The following is a 23,319-nucleotide window of genomic DNA, read 5'->3' as shown; positions in this document are numbered from 1 at the left end:
TGAATCATTCAAAGAGAATAGAAGAATTATACAAAAGGAATTATATTATCAAATCCGGACCACAATCATCTTTTTTGCATGCATGGTATGTATTATGAAAACATTATATATATATATATATAAAATAAAAAATCGAGTAGCTTTGTGTATCAAAATTATACTAAATACAACATAGGCGTTCTCAAGAATGGGGGGGGGGTCAAATTTTTTTTTCTTCTGAAGGAGGGGGAGTGAAGTTTTTACTGAAAAATAACGCTGTAATCTCGGCCAAAGCTTGAACCCATTCTTCCTTTTTCATACGTCAACAAAACATTCTGTATTTGGGGGGGGGGATCGTTTCATGCCTTGACACTGCTCAGAAAACATGTCAATTTCAATATTATTTTTGACAAGCCAACATCTCTCTATTATTTTTTTCTTTCACATTTCACATAAAAAAGAAAAAATTGAGGAAATTAAGATGTCGGATAATATAGTAGATTTTGCTTTCGAAGACAAATTAAACATGCAGCACAATGTTTCCAAAAGGCCACATCACATACATTTTCAAATAAAGAAAGTCTTGGTTTTGACGTATACCACGTATGAGCTATTTCTTTATAAAATTCAGTTCCCTTGGTAGGGTGCAATTCACATAGACTTTTTTTCTCTTTTGAAAGCAATAAGTCTTTCTGATACGGTCTTTCTGAGCCTTTCTGATCGGTATATCGATCTCTAAGATATCGATATACCGATTTCTTTGATCGTTAGAGTTGCTGTCGCTAGCCATAATTATAAATGGTCACAATTATCACCAAACACTATGCCAACGTGGTGATGACCCTAAATCATAGGAATCGATACATGGGGCCGGTCAAAGCATAAAATTTGGACATTGGCTGGGCAAACTGTCCAATTTCGGGCTTCGCCACTGTTATGCAGGGTCGTAACTAGATGCTTGGTCACCCGGGGCAAGTGCGCATTTTGCCCCCCCCCCCCCTTGTAATGTTGAAGGTAAGGTTTGAGAATGAAATTTGCTTCTCCCCCTCTGGTCCAGGGCACGAGGCCCGCCTGCTCCCAGGGCTCGGTCGATTGCGCCGAAAATGGGAGTGTTTGTATTCCCCCAACAGGTCAATTGCGCCGAGTCTGGAAATCGGGTTGTTTGGATATTGTTGCGGCCCTGCTATTGTGTGTATGTATGTATATATGTATGTGTATATATATATATTACATATATGCAGACCAAGAAAGAAATATCGTTGTATATTGGTTATCGTTATATCGAGAGGCATCAATTTAACATTAGAGTAGTGACATTTCCGCACAAAACTCGAAAAAATATCATTGTTGAAGGATTTATCGCTTATCGTTGTAGCGGGGTTTCACTGTATTTAAAAAATTTGGAAAATATAATTAAAACATTTATAATTAAAACAGCAATTGTGTATTAACAAATAGCACGAAATATTATGCAAGTCTCAAGTTAAATCTATATACATATAACTTAGAATAAATTCTAAAAAAAAATAATAAATTCTGGAAAAAAATTTAATTTTAATTTCATCTTCCAGTCAATAAACTTTTTGTTGGATTTTAGTGGATTGCATAAGTTTATTTATGTGTCTATATGCAGTGAAATCTCGTTACAATGACACTGATACAACGATAAATCCATAAATCCTACTACAACGATATTTTTTCGTCTTATTTAGCAATGCCTATAGCCTAATATTAAAGTGCTGCCTCTCGATATAGCAATAACCCTTCTACAACGATATTTTTCATGGTCTCGAGAATATCGTTATATCGAGATTTCACCGAAAAATTAAAATAAAATAAATATTTTTGAGAAAAATTGACGTACAGCTTCACATGTTGTGAATATAAGTGTGGAAAAAACAGTTCCCGTCCTTAGAAAGATAAAGTTTCTCTCTCTTTCTCTGTACCACCCCTCCCTAATTCCATTTTAACAATCTAGCATTCTTACTTTCAAGATACCAGTAAAAAAGCCACACCTTATTCTGTACAGACGGTATTTATTGTGATGGTCTATAACCAATTAATTGTACTGTTCAACTGAGCGCTTCATTGATTTTGAAGGATTAGGAGGCGTTGAAGGTGTCAGTCAATGTACAATAGGTCAAGGGGGAAGGAACAGCTCTTCCATGACCCATATATTCGTCACCACCGCTCAAGGATTGGAAAAATTTTGACCCATATAGTCGTCATCACCACTTAAGGATTGGAAACATTGACCCATATATTCATCATTGCCACTTGACTGGTTAAGGAAGAAAAAAAAAAGGAAGATGGTAATTGCCCTCAGCAAGTAAAAAGTGAGTTGCAAAAGTTTGTCAAGAAAATATGGCTTTGTTTTTGATAAATTTTTATCATTATTTTTTGTTCACCCTAAATATTGTTGCTTTAATTCATTCAACTTTTTTTGCTGTAATTTATATATCCTTGCTCCAGGGGTGGGAACTCTGCACCAAAATTATCTTGTGCCATCCTGCTCTAATAATGTATTTTTGTATTTTTCTGAGCAAAATAGAGAATTTTGCTTTAGTATGCCTGGAATTTCAGAAAGGATGGCAAAAAATTTTTGATCCTGCTTGCCATGAAACTATTCTTTCCGAGAAGAATTTTATTTTTCTGTACTTTTCAGCACCACCACCTCCCATCTTCTGCTACTGTGCTATCTCGTGACTTTTTCCCCAAAAAACTGATTGGGATAACTGTGGCCCCTTATTTAAACTATTGGCCTCTCATCGGGCTTTCCATCGCAAAATCCCGATAATATCTGTGATCGTGCAACTGAAGATGGTTTGCAATGGTCTTTGAACTTTAAAGCGCAAATGTAAGTCAGTTTCAGTTTTCAAAAACAAGTCTCCACTGCAAGCAGCAGAAATTACTATAGTCGATCGTCATTGCGTCAAATCCTGATGTTTTGTAAAAAACATTTTCATTCCAGGAAATATCAGAGCAAGTCGGCTGAATTACAAATGCTAATTTAAAAACTTTTCGAATATCCAGTGAAATCAGCAATTTCATCAAATAACGAGTGCTGAATTGCCAAACATTGTGTTGATTATTCAAAATTCTCTCCCATTTCAAAATTTCAGAGTATGAAAAAATTGAACTCGTAGAAATTTTTAGCCCATTCAAACTACTACTATTCCAGACAGCAAATAGTGTCCTCAGTAAGCAAAAAGTGTCATCTTAAATAGACTGGTGTGAAAATTTTGACAGCCGCTCTTTCAAACAAGGTGTCAAAAGCCTGAAACACCAAAAACAAAAATCATGCTGATGAAAAGATGTTTGATAACAAGATACTGCAGTTTTTTTTATTTTGAAAAAGGGTGGGAGTTAACAAAAATATTTTTGCAAGTTAATTTTGCTTCTCCAATTTATAAATATCTGTTCCAAAACTGCTCAGAATCCTGAATTTTGCTGTTTCGAAATGGACCGTCACTTTTCATCCCTGTTGCTCCGAGAATTGCTCAAAAATGGACTTCATCCCTTCTCACCCTTGAGTAATTCAAAATTACTATTACTTAACTATATACATGTACCTCTTACATATTCTTCTGCAGCATTTCTGACAACAATGTATGTGAGAGTAATTTGAAGTTGCATTAAACTAATGATGTATCTGCTCTTTATAGCGGGTATCATTTTGATCATTTTTGTTGCACCACGGTCATTTTCTGCACACGAGGGCTAATTAGACCGGGACCTACAATTTATTGCCGATTCCTAACAGCAGGCTTGTTTTTTTATACTCGAGAGGTTGGTGCGCTAACCCCTCGATGGGACTCCCTGCGGTAGCAATTTTATAGCGGGGATCAAATCCAGGCTTCTAAGATATTTCGCCTGTGCATTGGCTTGCTTTCAGTTTTTTTAAATATAGATTTGGATTTTTCTCCTCATTGTGATCTTAGGACAAAGAAATATATATGATATGGGGGGGGGGGGATTTCCACAAAGGTGCAGGTTTAATCCAGTCAGAACAATGTGACTACTTCTAAACCAGACATGCACCTCGTCCATACTCCTCTGCGGAACTAATGAATTGGTACATGTTGGAATGTGTGTGTACGTATAGTGATCCTTCCGTGAAGTTTGTTTCTGTGTAATGCTTGTTATGTGTGTAGTGCTGCCATCTGCAATCAATTTTAAACTATGAGTTTTTCTCAACTCGTAGTGAGTGAAGTTTAATGAATCAATAATTATACTATAAAAACAACTGAGTACCTGTTGATACTATGATGTGGGCTGGCAGTCGACTGATACGATTCTATGCGACTACCTAGGGCAAGTCTCTTCACCTCCCACTCTACTCTTACAAAAAGTTTCGCCACACATACAAAAATAAATCGAATTAGAACTTTTGTTTTCATTTGATCAATTCCAGACCTAGAAGTGAAAATTTGGAAAAAAAAAAAAAGTAGGAAAAATAGGAACACCACCGACAAAAAAATAGGAGAAAAAAAGTTGAATTCCCAAATTAGTATTTAAAAATTTTCTGCCGTTCAGAATCATACCTTGAGTATTTTAATTGTAGTATTATCTATTAATATTTGAAGAAACTCAAGTTCTAAGGAATTTAAAAAAATTTCTTTTCCACAGAATGCAGTATCAAAAACAATGTATAATGTTTCCTAACCTTTTTTGTCCCATTGCCCCTTCAGAATTTTTTTTCTCCCATCACCTCTCAACGCAATCTAATCCATAAGTTCCTATGTTATACCCGTAGCTTCTACCGCCCCCGGAACATTCCATCGCCCCCTCCCAGGAGGCGTTAACGCCCATGTTGGGAATCACTGATGTATAACAGAACAATAAAAAAAAAATTAATTCAACTTTTATTGTTACATGAAGAATCCAATTGATGACCATGAAACATCCTTTTGACAGCAAACTGTTTTAAACTTTTAACATTATTTGCAAGAGAAGGCTGATAAATTTTCTGATTCTGTTGATAAAGCAAAGCATACAGACATGAAATCCATTTTTTTATTATGGTCAAATACCCTACTTGGTTACTGATGTCTGAAAACAATCAGATTTTCTTACATATGCAACAAATGAATTGAACAAAGCCAATAAATATAAATGTACAGTATTAAGATATCTTAATACATTTATTATGGGCTTTGTTTAATTCATTAGTTGCATCTTGTATTCTTTTAGTTGTAATATTTATTGCCATTGACGAAAGTTTAATGTCTCCAAAATTCTTTTTTTGTACTGACATGCTCAAACGTGTATTACTTTTAAGTAATTCTGTGCAGAAACAAGATGATCTTGTAAGTTTATTTATTTCACTATCAATCTTTATTTCTTCTTTTGACCTCTGCTTCATTGGCCAGCTTTAACTTCTAAGACTCTCTTCTTCAAATTTTCAGTCATTTTCCTCTCCTTTTCTCTTTCAATTTTATAAGCAGTAGGCCTATATGCTTTGGTCATACAAGTCATTTTTTTTTTTTTTTTGTAACTGGGACACACTTCCATTCCTTTTCACAGCATTTTTCACTAGCCTCACCCCAATTATGCATGATTCTGAAAGACTGTTGTCTGAGAGAATACTACGATTTACAGAGAATCCTCTCTCAACATCTGCATTTCCATGTGATAGTGCAAGACAGTTCTTGATCAACAATGGAAGTTGTTGGTACTTTGAAATCCCTGTAAGCTTATGAACTAGAGTAAACACTTGCCCAGAAGACATCAATTTGTTTATCTTTTAATTTCAAATTCTTCCACAATTCAAACTTCTTTATCTGCTTTATACATCCGAAACTCTAGAACAATTATGTCAATCAGTTCATCTGTCATACAGAGTGGTTTCAAATGCATGCACAAGCGCCTTATTGCGTTGTCATTCAGAGCATATCTCATAGCAGGATGTATCTGCCCTGTCTCTCAAAAAACCATCTGCTAATGGTAAAGCATCTTTTAGAAGTGTTCTCAATTTGATTAAGAACAGACTATTATTCTAGCTGCTTTGATTTCATTTTCTTTGCCTTTCAGACGAAACAGCGCCCGCAGCGTGCCAGCACCAACATCCATGTCTTTTACAGTTTTATTATATAGTGTCTTTTATATTTATTTACATCCATTTATAATTTTCATGACTTTCTATATCAATTGACGGGAGCTTCTTTCCTTCAGACATTCCCACACAGTCATCCTTCATGAATTTTGTCATTATATTGAGAAGGAGCAAATTCATCTTATTATATAACATATGCACTAACGGCACCTCAGCTTGGAAAAGCTCCAAATATGACAAACATGGTGAAAGAGCCAAGAGGAATTCTAAATAAGCTATAGTGAATGGATCTTTCAGCACAATACAAATACGTCTATCTTTCATTGTTTTGCACAGTGCTAAAGCTCTTCTCTTTTGGTAAAAATACAAGAAAATATTCCTTCAAAGCTGGAAAAATTTCTAAAATCCTGACTATCACAGCTCCTAAAGCCACAGAGAACTAACATACCTAATCAAAAATTTTTGTTCACGCTCTAATAATACCTCTAAATTCTTCAAATCTTTTCTTCGAGCTGCACTAAATTTTAAAAAAGAAAACAAGTCTCCAACAAATTCATCTACATCAATTGGCAAGTTGTCTAGGGCTTTTGAAAAACAATTGTGGACTTTGTGAAGACTGCAGGTTCCAATGTGTATCAATTCTGACGACCCCGATTCTGTAAGTGCTTTGTTGAGCTTCTTTTCAATAGCAAGATTTACATTTGGGCCATCCATACTCAGCATAAGTATTTTGTTTAAAAGGTATATCAAAACTATTGAGAGCATTCATTATGCTGTTGCACACTATTTCTGATGTGGCATGTCCAAGAAAGATGGAAGTGAGGTAGCCAGAAACCACTTTGTTCTTGTGCTCCAAAATCTCACAAATATATCTAACTGCTTCTTGATTTGACTTGTGGTCATTTCATCGAATACCAGTGTGGTAATTATTGCTTCTTGCTGCTGCTTTGTCACATACAAATTCATCACGAAAATATGGGTCTAATCCATGTGAGAGAACATATGAAATTTTTCTATCACTCAGTTGTATTTTTTTAGCAACAGCATCATTATGAAACATTTTTTGAAACAGTGGAACAATGTCTTTGCATGATGCAAAAGAAAAATTTGAAGTGGCAATTTTCATGCACCACAGTGCTTCTGCTTTAATCACCAGTTGATCAACATTTGAAAAGCTCTCTGGAGTCACTCTGGAGCTCACTTCGTCTTTGCTATTCGTGAAATCCATCAATTTCTTTTGCCCCTTGAGCTGCTTTGCTGCAACTATGTTTCTGCCGTAAAGAATGATTACGAAGTATTGATATGCCGCCATTACAAACTGCCAGGTATGAATTACACACAAGACAGTATGCTTCCCATTCGGTTTTTTCTTTTTTTGCACCAGCTTCCTATGAGGAACCCACTGTCATCTTTCTCTTAGAACCATTTCTCCTGAAACCTTGTTCGACCTCCTGGCATTGTGTGAAATCTGCACAAGTCAGCAAAAAACTATTCAATTACAATTATTGCTCAAAAAATATGAAAAATATATGGCAAAAGGGGGAATGAACACTGCTTATTATTTCACATCAAGTGTTGTCGAATTTAGTCAGATGTAGATCAGTAAAATAACGAATAATAAAAACAATCTATTTCACCTGAGATTATATTCTGGTTTTATACACTGATGAAAAAATATGTAAGAGGGAAAAAAAAGCAGATTGACGGAGTAAGTGAAACATCGATTACGAACTCAAAAAGATATTGGTGAAACTTCACAAAAAAAAAAATTAGAATTGATTTCTCTAAGTTTTTATTTTGATAATGTATAGAATAGATATATTTAATCAACCAATTGCAAGATAATTTTTTTTCAATTGAATAAAAAAATTTCTGAAGTCCATCCATGAAAAAAAAAAATTTGCTAGAATCGAAATTGGTTTACTTATAACCAGTGATTCTCTCAACCTAAGCATTTGTAAAATGCTGATGCTTCTCCCATTTTAAAAAGCACATTTGGGGGGGGGGGGGAAGAGCACTCAGTTTAAACTTGAAAATTGGGGAAAAAATTTTTAAGTTAAGATTGGGAAAAATATTTATACTCTTACAATCAATTTTTGTGAATTGGTAACGTTTTTTGGAGATTACTAACTCAAAATTTCCTTGGAGAGATTTTTTGTGCTTCCCCCACCCTCCTCAAACGTAAAATTACCTGGAGTGTTCTCTCCTCCAAAAAGGTGGTCCTGCTTAAATTATTAACCTGGTCTAAAGCAGGGGTTTCAACCAGGGACGTCATTTAAACTTTTTCCGGGGGGGTGGGGGAAACACAAAGAACATATACTCAATGTAAGCTTTTTTTCAAAAGCCGGGAGCCCTCCAAATGATGGGCTTGGATTCAATGGGTGCAAGGTGCCTAGTCAAATAGGAAGCCTTACATTATTAGAGAATTCTATTTATTCTGAGATCATTTTTACATTAAATACATATTTTTATAGACACTTAAATTGTTTCCTCATCAGTTTTTGAATAATTTTTTCATTGGATATGAATTTTCATTAATTTAATGATTATCAAAAATTAATTTTCATTAATCCAAAAATTTCCCATTGAATATCAGAATTTTCAATTCTAAAGAAATATTTTTTGATCAAATATAAATTTCCATATAAATCCTGATTTCTCCCAATACAAATCAAATTGCCCCCTTGAAAATCGTATTGACTCCCAGTCTGGAATAACAGAACTAAACTAATGTAATCATTCACGTTAACTCTAATCAATACCTGGTTACTTCAAAGAATTACAAGCTTTTCTGAATTGCTAAAATCTATAAAAAATAAAATGCCTAAAAATTTTTTTAATTTTTAATTCAATGAGTAAAATAGGATAAAGAAAACAAACTTACCGTTATCACTATTTCTGAAGATTTCTCCTGATCATAATCAACATTCAGATGAGAAATTATTGAAGGTCATCTTTCCTACATTTCCAAAAAAAAAAATGTTTCTCCACCATTCCTACCCCACACACACAAACAGTAATTCCCTAATGAGACCAATATCAACTATGTAGCAGGGAGCCATGTGCATTGCAGCTAAACAGCTAAAACCCTCAGCAGTAACAAAAATTTTTCCTTGATGAATGGGGAATCTAGGGTGGGGGGGGGGGGAATAAATAGATGGGAAGAAAAAAACATTGGTCTAGAACTCTTGCCCATGGCCTTTTATGCACCTTCCCCCACCTCTATTTTTTCCTTTGTCTTCCTTATTGTACCTCATATGATCTGGGAAGCTGATTCACTTTCTCCACTAGAGTTCCAGCTTTTTTTTACCACTTTGACTGAGTCAACACCACCTGTGAAAAGATGCAGGAGTGTGTGGGGGCAAGCCAGACTCCACTGGAACTGAAAAAAAAAATTTTTTTCTTCCCTTTCAGTCATGGAGGAAATTATTCTCTTGCAGTTATTCTTTCCTCCATGCCTTTCAGTAGTGAGCTATAAATAAAACCAGTCAAATGGAGGGAATGAGAAAACAGTGTTACCTGGGGTATCTCCAAATTTTCCTAGTGAGATGTTGGCTGTAAACAAAAGGGAGGGATAAAATAGGAATAGTAATAAGAGAAATTGAAGTAAAAAGGAGGATTGCCACAAAAGTAGGACATTTCTACAAAATAGGAAAAATAGGAGCACTGCAAGGTCTGCAATCCTTATATCGTAATTATCTATTCCAGGGTTTTCCAACGTGAACGCTCACACGGAACCCTTAATGGTAACGAGGCTATTCCACAGAACCCTTAAGAAATTTTGAATATTTCAATTTACAGGGCGTCTTAAAAGTCTGCATTCGCTCTATGAAACAAGAATCCTCACTTTCAGTAGATAGTGTCAAAAAACATTTGCGAGTTACACATAGTGTGACCATATACGATCTATATTTTACGAGGCAGAATTATTTATTTTTTCACAATATTCGGTCATTTCATCATTTTAATAAAAATTTTGTCAAAGCTTGCTAAAAAAAAACTGACAAATTTTTAAATCGTGAATTTGTTATTTTAACATGGGCTAGGGTTCAATGGAAATGTTTTTTTTTCATATGGTCATCCTAGTTATACACATAGCTTCAGGATAATGAAAAACATGCTCATTTAATCTTTTTTCCTCTTCCACATTCATTTTTTGAGCAATAGAACTAATTAGACTGTTACTTATACAGTTCACAGCCGATTCCGAAAGGATTTTTTATGTTTCTCACCGAGAGAGGTTTGAACACCAAACGTTCAGTGTGCAAACTTTCTTCAATAGCAATGTGCTGTTTGATCATCACGGTGCTGTTTTTTGCAATAGTTCCTTGTATCAGAAAAGGCACCAGAAAGGACAAAAGAGGGTATTGAACACACGAAATCTCTGAGCATCTTGCAACACAGTTCGTGAGTATCTTATCGGCCTAGGCTACTATATTCCACTGTCATGTAAGTAGTATTCCACGAATACCCACGGTTTTTTAATGTTGACAACTGATAAATGAGAAATCAGTGATACTGTGAAAATATTACCATTAAAATTCATGAAATGCAAGAAGCTGTCAAAAGAACAAGAATGCAGTAAAAAAAAAAATGAAATCAAAGCTGGAATTGGGGGGGGGGGGGAAACTGCCAGAGGTGCCAAACTTTCAGGCGGCAGCAAATATCAGGGAAGAACAAAAATACTGTTATAAAATCATCAGAATTTAAGTGGAGAGGGTGGCAAAATCATGTTTGTCCCTCCACATAAAAATAGTTGTTACAACCTTGGATAAAATTGTCGTTAGCGATAAATAATATCGATAACAAAATACAGAGCAAGAGGAAAAAAAAATACTACTCACTGTACTCGGTCATGGGTCGAGTGTGAATTTTGGCATACATCATTCTCATCCGAAATGTGGAACGAGTGGCAAAAGGAAGAGAAAGAATGAATCCCCTCCCTAGTTACAGCCCTGTTCACAATAGTTTAAAAAAACACCCCTTTAAAGCACTAAACCCAATCAGCAATGTCACACTTGACAAAGGTTGGCGATGCCCGAGAGACTGAGAAACACTGATATCTGGTATTTCGGTTCTTTTAGACAACTTTCAGAGAATTGGACTCTATGACCAACTATTATCTGCTTTGCTTAGATATGGAAAACAAAAACATAAAAACTTTTTCAAAAAAGTGAAAAGTTAAGTTTTTTTTTTCTTTCAAATCTTCAGGAGGAATACTCAGGATTTAAGCAACGGTGATGAAATGCGAATTAGTAATACAAGTCATTTATAATATTGTTTTGAAAAATTTAATGTTGTGGCTAATTTTTTTCAAGAATATATATTATGTAACAAACAAAATACAATTGAAACAATTGAATTTTTGTGATATTTTCTGTGAGGTCGTCTATGGGATGGGGGGGGGGGGAGGGGTCATTTTCAAAGAAGTTTCAATTGTACGATTTTCACCCTTATATGACGTTCTGACGTTACCTCTTGAATGTTGTGTAAACGAGGTTACATTTATAGTAACTAATCTGTATAATTTAAGGAATATAACCTCAGGTAAGTTATAGAAAGTAAAGCTTTTCCTTTTTCTCTGTCTTATTGTTATTTAGGATGTGCTAGTCAGAAAAGTGATAAGAATCTGACACCATGAATATCAATTGGCGGTTCCAAGGAAGAGAGGCAGGCTGGGGGGGACACAGAATGCAAAGGAACAATTTAATAATTCCGAATCTTTGAAAGAATACCTTCATAGAATCCTCATGTAGATCAGAAAGTCTTCTTGACAGCCGTTGTCCGAAGGACTTGTGTGCGAGAATACGAAGGAAGAAAGAAAAGCCAACACGAATATTGTTTGTCTCCTACTGGTCCATTACAATAATTTAGAGAAAATATTGGGATAAAGTATCAGTTCTCAACAGAAATAAAAAGTTGCTTGAGGTGAAACAGTAACAAAATTTTTTAACCTACCAGGATTCCGGGATTTTTGGAGTTCCGCGGAATCAAAAGGGACGGAACCCCAAAAAGCTCTCACGGAACACCCCGGTTGGAAAACCCTGATCTATTCAGTCAATGAAGTCGCTGTATTTAAGAGAAGCAAAAAACTTTTATATATCAAAGTGGTTTTTTTTTCAGGGCAATGTTCAAGCTTGCAAAATTGTTTCCCCATAACCAATAAGTTAAGCTTAATACAAATATGTCAATCTTTCTTAAAGAAATAATGTGAATGCCTCTCTTCATTGGTAGTAAACAGTGCCATTTGTTTTGCTTACACCATTTCTGTTCCAACTCAAAATCAATGTAAATGGCTTTGTCACATTGTTCCCAACTTCGAGGTGCAAATAAGAGATGATCTTCCCGTTAAAAAGTCTCGCAGCAGAGAGCAAGCAGTGTACAATGAGAATGCACTGTCAGACTCTTGTGCGCAAGAGACTGGTACAAGTGTTTTCCGTGAGGGACAGGAATTTTAATGAAATACGCGACCTGGTCAAATTCACCTCGTCATTTCAGATGCTTTGGTGAAAGAAGTCGACCAGATAATCTATTTAGACAGACGACACAAAATGAGAAACATCAGCAAAAAGGTGTCAATGCATTCCGGTTTCGTTCATGTCATCATTACACAGAAACTCCACTACAGAAAAGTGAGTGCACAGTGCAAACGCTTGTCACTCCTGCACACAAGTCAATGACAGTGCATGTTCACCATGTATGTTTGTATATCAAACAGGACATATGGTCATCATACTTACAACTAGGATTTTTTGGATATAGTTATCAGAAACCCATTGTTCTGATGCGATCATATAGAGCACCGTGCACTGTATTAACTTCCATCTGTGCCACGTTTTCCAAGATGTAAACATTTAAAGTGCCGTCTGCTTTTATTGCGATAGGCTTTTCTGTATGCTACCAATCTATTGTACAATTTTAAAGAGACATTCATGTAAAAGAAATATTTATTACACACATTATGGAAATTGAGGTTATTATTGATTTATAAAAATTTGCAGTGTTTGCGCTACGATCTTCCATCTACGGACAGCTCAAATTTATTAACCCAGATTCACTTGCAACAAAACTGAAGAAAGTTGCAGATATATTTGAAATTCTATGTGTATCAAAACTGACTAAAATTTTCAGTGGATACGATATCTACAGAAATATTTGTATTAGAAAATCATTTATTCAATATTGAAGTCAACATACAGTATTGTAAAATAAAAATAGGGAAAATATTAAAAAATAAATTTTAGTTTGAATTTTCAAGAGTAATATTTGGTAGAATACCAAATACTTTTCACCACTAAGAATTTATAACAAATCTGTGTTCATTTCTTCTATTACCAGACCTGTCAGAACCACTTTAAGCAGTCTGAAACAGTGTTTTATTCGAAATTGATATTTTTGTGCCACCTTTTGGATAAGCCTGTAAAACCTTTTGCATAGTTGATCCTTTTTATTTCTTGTATTCGTTAATCGCTATTGTTTTCTAACTTTTGGGAGGAACGGATAGAAAATAGAGCATAAAAACTCTCCAAAACCGGTATTGAAATTACTCTCTCAATTGCAACTATTTTTAGCTTAGCAAAGAAGGAAAATCGAAAGGAAGTGGCCTATTTTCTGTTAAACTAAACAAAATATGTAACTCCACAAAAATTGGTATAAATTATGTGTTTAGAATATAACAAGTGAATATTACAAAACCAATCAAAAGAGAAACTTTGTGCAAAAAAATCTACATAGTCTGACACTGACCCACTCGTGACAAACATTAAATCTTTTAATTTCAAAGTATTAGTGAAGATGTAATCTTGCTTAATTTTTCATGTTTAGCAGATTTTGGATAGATATACAGTGATACCTCGGCTGACACATTTTCGTTGATATGGATGCAAGTGCCAACATGAAACAGCCGTATATCATGAACTAGGGGTGTATCACCTTCTGGTTCTTAATAAGAAACTGCTTAACCACAGATTTGATCTTTAGTTAAGAAGCGAGAGGGAATTTTGCAGCCACATTCTTGAATCGTTTTCCCCTCCGTAGTTACGAATCAAGTTAAGATGTTAGTGACCCTACTTCTTAGTAAATTTTTTTCTTCCATTATATGCAAGGTGACATAAATTCTTTCTTTTAACAGAAGTTTTTGTGATTTGTATTTATGATCATATTAAATATTTTTTTTACTTTTTAAAATATTTCTTTATTGCTTTTGATAAGGAATTCGTCCAACTTCTTCAGTTATCCAAAAGATATCTGAACTTGTGTGGTACAGTTGAAAACAGTGTTTGAATCTATATCGTACATACATAATGGTAATTGTGTGTGCAGTAAAATATCTTGGATCGTCCCTATAAAGTTTGTTACATTTATCACATTTACCAGAGATTAAAAATTTGAGAATTATGCACAATCTATAAATATGATTGATGGGTCAAATATTTTTTTATATTACGGGAATTTCTAGATTTGAGTTTATTTTAATTTACAAAATTAAGAGAATTGAATTTCTCACACAAAATATGTGAGAGAAAGCTCTAATTTGTCAAAATATAATTGTATACAAGTATAAAAATTATTATGAGCCAGTTCTTTGCCACAGACTTCAGGTATCTAGGTTTTCCCCCACTGATTGCAATGCTTAAAATTTTGTGCTTTGAAACTCTAAATATTTTTAAATATTAAAGGCTTCATCACCGATTAACCATGAATTCTTTGGTAGACTATACCAGGGCTTGACAAATCGGGAAAGAAATATTTAGGTGCCTGCCTAATGTCTTAGGAGCTAAGCATGGCCTTTGTTTAAGAAAAATTATCCTTAATGCTTTTCTACTTCTCCGGGACTTGGCAACTTATGTTAAAAGATGTACTGAAATGAAATCAAACTTTTATATCATCCTTATACTCTAATTTAGCAATCATGTATAAAAATTTTATGTGGCAATATAGATTTTCTAGTTGCCATGATGACCTGGTGTCTGGGATTTGTCAAGCCCTGGGTTATACACCATTGTTGTCGTTATTAGAGATGACTTACTATTGTGATTGATAGAAAAGTTTAACCATAAACTGTTTTTAGTGTTTCTTCTGGTTCTGCTGTGGTCACAAGGTTTAATTATAATTAGCTGTTTCATCTGCAACTTTAACTTTTTGCAACAAGTTGAATCACATTTTTTTTCTTAACCTCTGTTGATTTTTTTTATTTCTCAAGTTTTTCATGGGACTCTTGGAAAAATCATATTTAGAGCACAATTGTTTTCTGTTTTCAGAACATCGCAATATGCCATTAGACGATGCAGTAAAGTTGGTTTGTAGAAATTTCCTCGACTACCTGGGTAGGCAGTGGAAGTTAGTGGATCGTGATCGTATGGAAGGTGGATTCTATGGGGGCTCCTTCCCTGCCAGTCGCGAGATACAGATTCTGTTCAGGCTTCTTGCAAATGGGAAACAAGTCTCTGTTGGTGAGCTAGAAACTGTCATAAAATATCTGACAGATCGCTTCGATGAATTAAAACACACTAACAGCGGAGATCGTAGTGGTCCAGGGCCAGGTGGTCCAATGATGCCTTCTGATGGCGGCCAACCTCCAAAAATGAGTGAGTGAATGAATTTTTCCCCCTCTTTTCAGATTGAATGTGTTCATTATTATTTAACCTATTTGAAATTCTTGAGTATTTGTAATTTTGTTTCACAACTATCATCGGCCAAAATGTGTTTTTTTTTCTACTTCTCTGGGACTTGGCAACTTCTCATGTTAAAAGATGTACTGAAATGAAATCAGAAAACTTTTATATCATCCTTATACTCTAATTCAGCAATCATGTATAAAAAAATTTTAGGTGCCAATATTTTTTCCAGTTGCCATGATGAGACCTGGTGTCTGGGATTTGTCAAGCCCTGGATTATACAGCATTGTTGTCATTATTAGAGATGATATACTATTGTGATTGATAGAAAAGTTTAACCATAAACTGGTTTTAGTGTTTCTTCTGGTTCTGCTGTGGTCACAAGGTTTAATTATAATTAGCTGTTTCATCTGCAACTTTAACTTTTTGCAACAAGTTGAATCACATTTTTTTTCTTAACCTCTGTTGATTTTTTTATTTCTCAAGTTTTTCATGGGACTCCTGTGCTCTAAATATGAATTTTTTTTTTTTTTTTTTCCCCCCATTTATTTTCTGTTTACAGAACATAAGTTGGTTGCTAGAAATTCCGTTGACTGCACGAGTAGGGAGCAGGAGTTAAAGGATCGTGATCATATGGATGGTGGATTCTATGTGGGCTCCTTCCCTGCCAGTCGTGAGATGCAGCTTCTGTTCAGGCTTCTTACAGATGGGAAACAAGTCTCTGTTGGCGAGCTAGAAACTGTTATAAAATATCTGACAGATTGCTTTGATGAATTAAAACAAACTAAGGGTGGAGATCGTAGTTGTCCCGGGCAAGACTGTTCAATGATGCCTTCTGATGGCAGCCAGCCTCCAAAAATGAGTAAGTGAATGAATTTTTTCCCCCTTTTTTCAGATTGAATGTATTCATTTTTATTTAACCTATTTGAAAGTCTTGAGTATTTGTTATTTTGTTTCATAACTATCAGCCAAAATACCTGAGTTCAGTCAAATCAGTTTATCTACTGCAGTTTTAAACTGAGCTGAAAGCAACTTATTACTCGAGTTCAGATAATTTTTTTTTTTTTTTTTTTTTTAATAGGTTTGGTTTTGAAATTGATTTGATTATTTCATGTATTTTTTAAAAAGCATAAATCAGTGATATTTTCCATAGTATTTTTGAATGTAGCATAAAATAAATTTATTGGTGTATTAGAAGGGAGGGAGAGAAACTAATGTGCAAACTTTTTAGGTTTTTTTTGCAAGACCAGTAAAATTCAGGTTTATGTTTGGAAGAATTTTGGGGGATTAGTCCTCTTTTAGGACTGAAATTATTTCCCATTAAATGAATGTTAAATTTAAGAATGTGTAAAGTGAATGGATTTTCATTATGGTGATGTTCCATCTATTGATGAAAATATTTACACACAAGACTTAACACATTCAAATTTCAACATGAAAGTAAATTTTGAAATCTCTAGAGAGTATATGCGAAGTGATATATATACATAGTGTCTGAAAAACTAGTACACACTTGTCTAATGCTTGGCAGCTCTCCCAAGGAGACACAAATTATGGCAAGACTTACTCTACAAACTTGCAAATGTATTCTGTGAACAATTTTCGCAATACATCTTGCTTGTAGAATTGTCCACAGCTGTTGTATTCTGAAATGCTGTATTCTCTGCTTAATAGGGTATTTGGTGTGCTTGATGGGTTTTAAGATTTTTTTTTTTTTTTTTACCGAGCACAACTCAGGTCTATCGCCATAGGCAATTTACTACCTACTGAGTTGTGCCGGAAGTGTAAGTGTGTGTGTACCTAACAGTCTGAGTGTGTATCTAGTGTTGTGTATGATTTTTCAGTGCTGCCATTTATATCTCAGAAGTGAAGTGAGTGATGTGTAGTGACTGAATATTTGTACTGTTTGTAGGACTGCTGCTCTCTGTGGCGGGTTTTAAGATTTGGTGACGTAGATGGCTAGGCTATGGACACTCAGATGCAGGGCCGGGCTTAGGAATTTTGCAGCCCGGTGCAAAAAAGTTTTTGCAGTCGCTCCCAACTTGTAAATTTTTAGACTTTTGAACATAAAAAAAAAGGGGGGGGGGAAATTGTTCAGGAAGAACTCGTTTTATTACTTATTTTTTCATTCCATTATTTTAGGAAGGCGTTGATGGTTGAGATCGTAATCAAACATGATATATTGAGAGGAAATTGTGTTTTAATTAATTTGACAAAATTTATAAATGACTAATAATAAGAACGTGGTCTACCTGCTTATACACTTCATTGTGGCTTCAATCATATTGAACAGACATACATTTCTGACATACTTTCAAAGTGTTTTATTTTTATCAAAGATATGTTACAATGCGATAACTTTGGTCATTTTTCAAATCTTTTATTGTTGTGTTTGTTCAACTAATGTAAATAATAGTAATAAAGGAATCAAATACTGGGATTCACAAAAATAAAGTGTATTCCGTTTTACTCAGTTAGTAAGTTAGAACGTTAGTCTTATTTTCGTAATTCTAACTTTTACTAACACTTTAAATTTTCCGTTTAAAGCGTTTTCCCACCTACAACGTTTTTTATGAAGAGTTTTTCAAAAACTCTAAGTGGGATTCATTTTTTATTTTATATATATACACACACACACACAAATTTAACTACTCATCTTTCTGAGGCCCCTCTTCTCGTATGGCGCCCGGGTGGGTCCCATATGTTAAGACGGCACTGCTGAATAGGGGGGGAGCTCCAAAAAATTTACATGTCTTTTGCTTAATAAAAAACCTTTTCGAGAAGGGCTCCAAGGAGAGGTCTGTCCCGGAAAGGCACACTACAGTCATGCTTCCTAGAACATCATGACAGTTTCCAGGAAGGTTTGCAATTAACACTCTGCAAGACAGTCGAAGTTGCCCACTCTGGGGCAATCGTCATCTAGAAATGTCCATGCCACAAGCTACTATGGCTAATGGAAGCACCACCGGATGAAACTACACAATGTGTGCACTATTGGTACCTTCTGACCAGATGGTAACTCCATATGACTGGTCCGCGTTTAGGGCCAGGCATCACCTTAAAATTCTGATTCTAGTAACTCTGAGAGGGGAGGTTGTCATGGGGGAAAAAATCACTAAATTTCTTTTTGTTTTGTTTCTTTTGTTTGATGCCCTAAGCATGTTTTTTTTCTTGGTTGATGTAGCCATGTTATATCTTTAATGGCAGAAAGAAAAGCCACTTTTTTTTTCAGGGGTAAAGAATGCGACCCCCTGCATACTCTTTTCCTGTTTGAAATAAGCTAATGCCATACCTAATAGCACTAAAAATGATATTATAGGGGCTTCTAACTGAAAGCCTCCTTTCACAATCAATAATAGTTTGATGGGGGGGGGGGGAAGAGAGAAATAATCAAATTTAAAAAACATCTGAGAAAGAAAAGGGTTTCTTTTGGAAGAGACCTGAACCCGGCTTCTGAAATTTTGCCCTCCCCCCCTCTAACTCTGTCCCTGCTCAGATGAGTGTTCCTGAGATCATGATTGGGCAACTCTAGACTTTGTGGGTGACAAGTCCTTTTGGAAGAGGCAGAACATATTGGTAACACCATTGGCGTGGAAGGGGGGGGGGGGGGGGGTTCAAACCCCCACTTGAGCTGAGATGGCTTTTTTGTCCGCATTTACATCTGAGTTGAAAACAAAATCACAAAAAAAAACATGGGATTTTTTTCCCTTATAATTTATTTTTGACTTGCATGCCAACAAAAAAACTTCGATAAAAGCCAAAAAATCGATATACAATTTTTTTGCAAATCTTTTCCCAACTTAATCTTTGTGTGTGTGAGGATATTTTTTATGTTCTGTTTAGCTGAATCCATGGTCCGCATTCATGTTTCTTTTGCTTTTTTTTTTTTTTTATCCCTTGACATTCAAGTCGATCTTCGCCTATGCTCCAAGGTGTTTAATTGGTACGTTAATTAAGTGATCGCGAGCACAAAATTAGACATGAGCATAGAGCACTGGGTACTTTAGGGAGCACCATGGTGCTCACGAGCAGCAAATTAAAGATGTCTGTCCTAGAGATACAATGGAGGTAATGGTTTGGGGATCGGAAGAGGAATTCTTCAGAGAAAATGAGTTCAAAAAAATTTTAAATTAACAGAAGTTGATTTTGAGGTAGTATTTGAACATATTTTCTTCCAATATCTTTTTTCAAAAATATTTTATCTTGGAAAAGGTGACTAGCTCCCCTCTCCTTGGACACATTTGAGAAAAACCTGTTTTAGAAAAAAAATTGCTGTGCTCCCTTGAAGGAAATCCTGCATACGCCTATGCGTAACACAGTGGACACTTAATTTTCACATGTTAGATACTTGCAGATACATTGAGGTCTTGCATTGCTATATTATTGCCACTTTGATATATCCTTGAGATAGGAAGCGGGGGTGTGTCCGGTCCTTCAATGGTCGTGTATTGGCTATTGAAACCCATTTCATGAGGATGACATTGTGCAGTCTTTCTGCTGATTAAGGCCACTGCATTGAAATTTGATATTTCATGCAAACTTTCTTCAAAAGCTCTCAAAGATGTTTGTTGTAAACACTTGCTGGGGGAGTATAATCAATGACATGCATAAGTGATGTTGGAATCGGTTTTTAATGCATTCAGGTGTAGTTATATAGTTTGAATAAACTTCCATGATTTTCAGTTTTTTTATAAACTAAAGCTTTTGAATTTATCTTTTTTTTATTCATTCATTTGCAGAAGAAGAAAACATGGCTCAAAACGAACAAGATCTCCAGAATTGCATTATGAATGCCATGAACCAAGGTCCACCAGACGATGGAAGAGGACCGATGAACCAGAACAAGCCGCCTATGTCTATGGAAGGTGCTCCAGGGAAGAGTGGTGGTGATATGATGGGTCCCAGGCAAAATCAGGGACCCCTTTCCCCAAATATGAGAGGTGATGGAGGACATCGTCCTGGTATGATGCCAGGTAGAGGAGAAATGGATCCTGGAGGAGCAGGCCAGCCTATGGGTAACCAGAATCAGGACAACCCAATATGATGGGAAATCGTCCTCCTTATACGGGTGGTGGAGGACATGGAAATCTAGGAATGGGTGGTCGTGGAGTACAACCATGCTGATTGATGTATTCTGAAACAAATTTTAAATTTTGTTTGTTCATTGAAATAAAATAACCATCATACACTTTGTGGTCTTTGTCATCTGTACTTCTATCACAAGTGTGTAAAAATTTCAGTAAAAAATTAAGATGGGGGGGGGGGGTTTAATTTTTTAACATGTATCTCGAGCCCATCCCTCTTTCCAAGCAAACTTCCCTTTGTATTTTTTTAATGAATTTTTAAACTGATTTGAAATACAAAATTTTGAACTTGAGCGCTGTTACATATACTGTGATTCACCCTTCATTTCCTGTTCTTGCTGAAAAAAGGAAATTCACAGATGACCATAGGTCGAAGGTCAACGCTAAAATGCCTCTGAACGGAAAGAGATGAGAGGGCCTAGATCCCCATCATCCCTTAGCTGCCCCCTGTTGATTCCGCATTACTTCTCAGAAAGTGTAGGCTTATGCCACTTGTATTACATATCTGGGAAATTGAAGCTTATTTGGTTTTTTTCAGTGCCATTTACGAATATCGTGCTGGTAAAATGAAATACATTGCATATTTAATTTAATCTTATTTAATTATAGAATGAGAAGATTCAGAGATAAACTAGACGTTCATATACTGCAATATGGAAACAGACGAATACATGGTATTAGTATAAATGAAACTGATTAAAGAAAGTGTATACAGGATTATTTAATGTCAAAAAAGGAATGTTTTTTGACACTACCATATTTTTTGTCCTTTCGTGAGAAACTTTTTACAGGCAGACAGATGAATCTGCAGAATTCTGTTGCTAAATGTTATTTTTTGAGTTTCATCTCTAAAAACTTTGACTTAAAGGAAGAAACTGAGTCAGGTGAAAAATTTTAACATTAAAATACGGGGAAAAGTTCTGGGACCAAGTGAACTGATATTTGTAACAGTCCTTTATTTCCACGCCTTCAGTAATTAGCAAATTGCATTTGAAACAATGAATTGCAGTTTTTGTAAAATTAGTAATATCCTGTATTAAGGATTGTAATTTCCTGCATTCTCTTCGATGATGTGTGGTGAATCTAAGTATAAAAGTATAGTTTGTCAGTATCGTGTTGTACGCAGAGCAGGGAGGCCTACAACACGATACTGACAAAACACAAATTCAAGCATTTTCATTTTTACTTCAGAAAAAGGAAGCCAGATGGCAGCATGAACACGAAACAAGCGTAACTCGACAACATAAATACACACGTTAGGGCCAAGCATACACTCAGAACATAATTCCGGCATATGCTGATTGGTTCGAAATTCCGTAGAGGAATGTGTATGAGGTGCATGTTTGGTTAAGTAGTATGAAAGTATAATTTTATTTGAACCCATATGGACATTTCTAATATAAAATTATTCAGCTGTTGTAATTGATCAAGTCTGCCTGCGAATCACCTGAGCCATCACGACCATTTCTTGTCTTTTTTTTTCAAACCTAGCAATTTACTACCTAGTGAGTTGTGTAACTAAACAGTCTGAGTGCGTATCTAGTGTTGCGTATGATTTTTCAGTGCTGCCATCTTCTATATCTCTGAAGTGAGTGATGTGTAGTGCCTGGATATTTGTACTGTTTGTAGGCGTGTTGCTTTCTGTGGCGAGACTTTGACGGGGAGATCGGCTCACATTTGCACCTCGAAGTTGGGAACCACAGGAAACTAACTTCATCCGACCACCACTGTGGCGCCATGGGCGGAGATACGGGGGGCGCGTGGGGCATTGCCCCCCCCCCCCAGCGTCACAGGTGTAGTCAACTGATCTAATGTATATGTATATACGAATTGACATCTTGCCCCCCTCAGACTTCAAAGTCTGTCTCCGCCTATGGGTGGGGCTCGAACCCGGGTCCCCGCGATGCGAGTCCGTCACTATGAGAGTGGTCACGAGACGACCACAGCGGACCATTGGTTGAGAAATGTTGCATTAGATCAGTCGGTTCCGTCATTCATGTCCCCCCGTATCTCCTTCCTGGCTGACCAAGTACAGTTTCTCGTGGCTCTGATTGTTCTTAGTGCAGGGTTCATCAACCTTTCACGATCATTTTCAAATAGAAAGCACCCCTTACGGCAAGGGTGCCTAACCTTTAGGAAAGTGTGGGCCATTTTATCGTTTGAAAATGGCCACCTAAGCGACCCGCGGCACATTCACAGATCACTTAAATGTGCTGTTGACCGTTAAAGTGATCTGGAATAGTGTCGTGGGCTGCTTGAGTGACCTGTAAATGTGCCGGTTAGTTCATTTTCACAAAATTAGGGGTCGAGGGACCATGTGGTGGGCATGTACACTTTACGGCAACGTTTACGTATGTATGCTTGAAATCTCTGAATAAACGTAATTGAATGCAATATTTACAGGGTGTGTAATTGAAGGGCTAATCAAGTGCTCGCTAGCACTAAATATGGCATGAGCACTCTTGGTGCTTCAGGGAGCCCCATTGTGCCTGCGAGCAACAGGTTGAAGATGGTTGGCTTAAGTGGAACGAGGACACAAACGCGCACACTCCCCCATAGATAAGAATGTAGTTTTTATCTAGTG

General features: G+C 35.9%; 1 protein-coding gene across 2 annotated transcripts in view; it reads left to right on the top strand.

Moving 5' to 3' along the window:
• Window positions 1-20,838, top strand: part of LOC149072360 (uncharacterized) — a 42,321-nt gene extending 21,483 nt beyond the window's left edge. Inside the window, exons 6-8 of one of the 2 annotated variants that reach the window (XM_089246360.1) lie at window positions 15,295-15,621; window positions 16,214-16,513; window positions 20,391-20,838. In XM_089246360.1, the coding sequence (XP_089102486.1) occupies window positions 15,295-15,621; window positions 16,214-16,513; window positions 20,391-20,695 (932 nt within the window). In that variant the 3' untranslated portion in view covers window positions 20,696-20,838. The remainder of the gene's footprint in view (window positions 1-15,294; window positions 15,622-16,213; window positions 16,514-20,390) is intronic. The other variant, XM_089246359.1, reaches the window with a different exon arrangement.
• The last annotated feature ends 2,481 nt before the right edge of the window (window positions 20,839-23,319 follow it).

Source organism: Pholcus phalangioides, unplaced genomic scaffold (assembly GCF_987345545.1).
Source record: "Pholcus phalangioides strain wild (caught in Gottingen) unplaced genomic scaffold, Ppha-v1.0 ptg000017l_1, whole genome shotgun sequence".
In the NCBI taxonomy this organism is placed as follows: domain Eukaryota; kingdom Metazoa; phylum Arthropoda; class Arachnida; order Araneae; family Pholcidae; genus Pholcus; species Pholcus phalangioides.
Note: the sequence above shows the minus strand (reverse complement) of the source record. Positions and strands in the feature narration are given on the sequence as shown.